General features: G+C 36.9%; 1 protein-coding gene across 2 annotated transcripts; it reads right to left on the bottom strand.

The window, feature by feature from the left end:
• Positions 1-249: 249 nt before the first annotated feature.
• On the bottom strand, positions 250-4627 carry LOC144572043 (heptahelical transmembrane protein ADIPOR3-like). Of its 2 annotated transcripts, none has more exons than XM_078321442.1 (4): positions 4258-4627; positions 3213-3513; positions 1972-2426; positions 250-589 (listed from the first exon to the last, which is right to left on the bottom strand). In XM_078321442.1, the coding sequence occupies exons 1-4, from the start codon at positions 4512-4514 to the stop codon at positions 388-390; spliced, it is 1215 nt and encodes a 404-aa protein (XP_078177568.1). In that variant the 5' UTR covers positions 4515-4627; the 3' UTR covers positions 250-387. The 2 variants fall into 2 exon arrangements, with proteins under 2 accessions (XP_078177568.1, XP_078177575.1); XM_078321449.1 differs by having other exon boundaries at positions 3219-3513; positions 4258-4626.
• Positions 4628-5152: the final 525 nt, after the last annotated feature.

Genomic DNA, 5152 nt, shown 5'->3' on the forward strand with positions numbered 1-5152 from the left:
CAAATTGTGACTTTTTGATATAAAATAGCACAATGTGCTTATATAAAATATTCAAAATCCAAACAAAAATGATCTTCTATATACTTGCTTTGATTAACTTCTGATCTATAAGGTATCAGATTATATCATTAGAACTTGAAATTAAGAGACTTCGGAAAGAATATCATTCAACATTTGGCACTATTTCCAAAAAAAATATATATATATATATCCATAAGGTTTTAAATTTTGAATGAGCACTATGACGCATAATTCTAAAAATTACTACACAATCATGATAATATTTTCATTAGAGCAACTAAACCCATCTCATTTACAATTCCAATCTTTACCAAAACTCTGATTATTTACTAGAATTTAGTAAAGAACTAAAAGAGGTGCACTACACTAGCAACCTTCAAGGTCTCTCCACTTGAGATAGACCAAACCGGCATGATAGTGCGTGTACGCACCGGCCACCACCAGCACATGAAACAACTGGTGGCTGTGTCCTGCTAAGTCAAATTTACCCGGCATCCATCTTTCGGGTATTCTTGTTGCATAAACCAGTGCTCCAAGTCCATACAAAAGCCCCATTAATACTTCATACCTATCATAACCAAACCAAAAATGCATTTTAATCATCGAAGTAAATTTTGGACTTGTCAACGGAATAACAATCGAACAAAAAAAATAATTAAGTAAATTTCTGTTTGTTTGGTTGAACCGAAATAAGAGAGATCCAATTTCAAAAGATCAAAACTCAATACATACATAAATACATTTAATAATTTAATAATAATAGAATAAGTACAAGATATATATCAATCGAACCGAATAAGAGAGATTAAACCAAACCAAATATAAAAAAAAACCGAAGTAATTCAAGTAAATATGAAGTAAATTTCGGTGTGTTTGATTCAAGTAATTCAAGTAAAAAATTCAACCGAACCGAACCATTTGAACTGAAAAACCAAACCATTTAATCCAAAATTTATCGGTTCAATTGAAAACCAAATAAACCAAATCCAATGAACACCCCTACGTAGGTAGCTGGTTGAGGCTCTTTTTAGCCTTAAACCCCAATAAAAATGAATCCTTAGGCAGTGTGGTGCACCCTTAGCCCAGAACCCCAGATTCCCAAGCATTAAAAAGCCTTATCATAAATTTTACTACCCCCCCTACACTTTAAAATCGAAATGCTAAAATCTAAACACTGAAAGCACATCAATACATCATAACTGTAACAGAAATACTTAATGGTTCTTCAATGACAAATTGCCAGTAAGTACTTTAATTGAGGAGTGTGGTACCCCTTTCCAGTACAATCCTTGTACTGGTATATGTCCCAATTGAATGCAGTGCCCCAAACCAGCTAATGTTAATTCCACAAGTGAGCCAAACTGCTACTCAATTCAGCATTTAGGTGGTTTGGTTGAGGCCTAAGTTGGTTAGGCCAGCCTAAGCTATTTATATTTGGTTGAAGTCTAAAGGTATGTAATGGCCTAAGCTATTAAGATGTACTATCTACCATAGAACAGAGAAGATAAAAAAAAATAGATAGTCGCTAATAGTGGAGTTGTTGGGGGACTAACTCTTAATATTAAGCCATTTGGAGAGGTGGTTTAAATTCATAGGTCTAATTTTAGAATTACGCCTAGTTAGACCACTCTAGTTAACCCACATTTGAGGCCTCAACCAAACACAACCTTTAACCTTAGACCTAAATGACTCCCCTTGGCAGTGATCATACATCCAGGACCAAATCCCCATATTTTAGTGTGGAAAAACTCGCATCCTTGCCGAGCTCCGCACATTAAAAAAATAGAGATTATAAAAGCTAAACCCTAATCTTGTACCAGGCAATTTCCATCTATATATAAGAAATTTTTTCCCTCTAAATGAATAAATTTTCATCAGTTCTTTGTAAAACAACTCTATTTCATGAAAGAAACATGCACTTTTTTTCAAAAGAAAAAAAAAAGGACTCACCCAGTTGTGTGCAATGCTTCAGGTCGGTGCCAGAAAAGCACGAGCTTGTGCAATACCGGGATTACCCCTGATAACCCCATTCCAAAAAAAAGAGAAGCACGCAAGGTACGGAACTCAGGGCTCTGAAACACCGGCAACAAAGAGAATGCCACAGTTGCAACCCCCAGGATAGTGATCATTGTAAGGTACAGGTTGCAAAACACAGGGTGGCACATGAAGGAGTAGTAGACAGGAGGATAGAATGAGGTGGAGATGAGAGCAGCAATGCCGGCATAGTCAAGCCGAAGCATAATGTAGGCCACCCGCCGCGAGTGGCATGATAGGAGGTGGCAGGTACTACTGGCCAGTAGGCAAAACATAGCGCCACCTAGGAAGGCATAAAATGGCCACCGTGCAATTGGTCGCACCATCGCCGGGGCTATCATATTTTCCATGTCATCCTTCATGCTCCTGATCTGCGTCATAAAAAAGGTTTAATATCTCTCATTTGTTTAACCAAAAAAAAAAAATTTACTGAGTTCAATATCTGTACATACAATTATCTATGTAGTTGCTCAAAAAGATACAATCAAATAGTATGTACCAGTTTTCCCAAATGTCCAAATAATTGATTGAATGTGTGCAGTTAAAAAACTAACTAGCAATGAAACCCAAAAGAAATAGGAGAATTCAAAATGGACCAAGTGATGATTGTCTAATACTGTGTGAAACCTGATATAGCAGCAATCCCTGAACAATACAACAAGAGTGAGACTATGGTAATATGCATGTTACGAATCGACCCGTTTTATGCATCCATATCTCTATTTCTAAAGTTGAAACAGTCAATCCAAACTGTTAAACAAGATCTTCATATGAAAATGTATTTACATGCCAAATTTTACATTATTGAATTTTTTTTACCATTTTTCAGATAGATAAAAAATCACTACTTCAGGATGGTCAAGAATTTTTAGATCAAGTGATTTTCTACATATCTAGAAAAATAGCAAAAAGATTATAAAAAATATAAAATTTGATCTCCAAGTACAGTTTCATATGGAGATCATGTTTAACGGTTCGGATCGGTATTTGAATTTTAAAAATAGATATATGAATCCAAAAAATGGTTTGATCCATAATATGCAAATTACCATAGTCTCACTCATACAACAAATATAAAATCCTTGCTTACCGTGTTCTTTTGCTTGACATAATCCACCATCAATCAGTAACAAATCTGTAAAGAAAAAACAACTCACCAGAACATTAATATTAGTGTGGTTAGAATTGGACGTGAATCGATGCGGCATGCAACTGGAAAGGAGCTCCAACAGCCGCCAGCGTGAGATAGAAGGCAACATATCAATTGAAGATAGAGAGTTCCTTATTTCTTCCTTAAGCTTATTCAAGTCTGACAGGTGGGGCAGAGAGGGGAGGCATGCCATCAGCTCAGATTGGACCCATTGTAGGTCAGCCTTTCTAAGAACATCAGGCACCTTCGGTACCTGTGTTGCTGTGTATATAGTCAATGCGAGGAAGAGGAAGAATCCTATCAAGTGTCTGAAGAAACATGGGAAGTTGGTATTAGCAAGTTACAACAGTGGTATTTTAAAAAAAAATTGTCCTTACACATGATTTTCTATATAGTTTACAGTAAAATGCTATGGGTTGACGAACAAGTATCCTCTCAGGTATTGAAAAGTGGGACCCACAACTTTACAGCCAAGATTTACTCCCAGTCGGGCCTAACTAAATCCGGTGCCTATTCAAGATGTAGGGGTCCCCTTTAAGATTTGTGCCAGGTTAAAAGAACGGTCCGGATCTACTAATTCTAATAGAGTCTCTTTTATGGTACCAGGATGATCCGAATTCATGTGTTGACCCATACTCAACATGAAAATTTTATATGATTAACTTTCTGGCAAAGTTGGTTACTTTAGACAAATACTGTCCCTTGATACCAGTAAATTTCAAAGAAAACATGGTTAAATACCTTGGGCAACATTTTGATTTGATAACAAAATTTGGAATATTTATAACAGGAATTACTTCAAAAATGAAATTATTATAAGAGGAATGATCAATGCTCACCAACTTGGGCAATATCAGTGATTCACTAGCGCAACATTTCAATGGAATAACAATTAGACTAAACCAACAAATAATTTCAGAATTAAAAAAAAAAAAAGGCAATTTCATTCTTGTAGCTGTTCATAAAGGCAGCCACGCCATGATTGGGATTGAAGCAAATAAAAGAAAATTTGTACAATTAGGAACCGAAAAGGAAATGAGAATTAGACGTACGTCCAGACATTGAGAGTCTCGTTGTGAATCGTGAAAATACTGAGCAAAGTCTGGCGAATCGGCCACTCGGATCGGTAATACCTCAATATGTACTCGTTATCTTTCAAATAAGCTGGTAGAGAATTGTATTCGACGAGCTGATAGTAATTCTTCACGCTTCTACTACACCACCTCCACCTACCTCGCCAAAACCACGGTCTCCTCTTTCCTTCTCTCTCTTCCAACTGTACGACCTTAGCTGATTCGTCTGTCGCCATTGATTCCCTTCTCTTCTCTCTTGGTTTCTTTCTTACCCCTCTCTCACCGTTTCCGTAAAATTATGTTGATTTGCTACGTTCATTTGCCTTGCCACGTGAGATTACTAATTATGGAAGGAAGAACGAGCGAGAGAGGAAGATGTTTTTAGATCACCTGAGGTTAAAGAAATTTTGAGTTTAGATCCTGACCGTTAAATCTGCTTTGGCACGAATATTAAAGAACTTCCTTCATTCCACCTCGGACAGGATGGGCTCGGATTCTGATCGGACGGTCCAAATATAAGCTCAAATTTTATGTTACCTCAGAGGAATCAAGTTGGAGTCCGTACAGGGCGAAAATATTTTATCAATATCAAGCGCAAAACCCCATGAAGTAACCCAAATTTTGTGTTCGATCTGTACCGTCCATCTGTCATATTACCTTAAGGAATTCGATCGTACGGTGTAGACACAAAATCAAAATTTGTGTTACTTTAGGGAATCGGGATCACGGACGAAATCTAGTCCCGGAATCGTAAAGAAAAAGATGCCTTCCAGTTGGTTTCATACGAGTGATAACGTGGCATAATGATAGGCGTCGGCTCAATGCTCAATGTGAATAGCATTGAGTGGGGTTTACCATTTACGAATTGGAATCA

The sequence above is a fragment of the Carex rostrata genome, chromosome 2 (assembly GCF_964058835.1).
Source record: "Carex rostrata chromosome 2, lpCarRost1.2, whole genome shotgun sequence".
NCBI classification, from domain to species: domain Eukaryota; kingdom Viridiplantae; phylum Streptophyta; class Magnoliopsida; order Poales; family Cyperaceae; genus Carex; species Carex rostrata.

What these genes read in the sequence shown, in the direction of transcription:
- LOC144572043 (XM_078321442.1), bottom strand. Translation starts at nt 4,514, where the DNA reads ATGGCGACAGACGAATCAGCTAAGGTCGTACAGTTGGAAGAGAGAGAA. An exon ending in GAGACTCTCAATGTCTGGAC is followed by an intron (nt 3,514 to 4,257) that starts GTACGTCTAATT and finishes ATGTTTCTTCAG; the next exon opens with ACACTTGATAGGATTCTTCC. An exon ending in ACACTAATATTAATGTTCTG is followed by an intron (nt 2,427 to 3,212) that starts GTGAGTTGTTTT and finishes TTTATGACGCAG; the next exon opens with ATCAGGAGCATGAAGGATGA.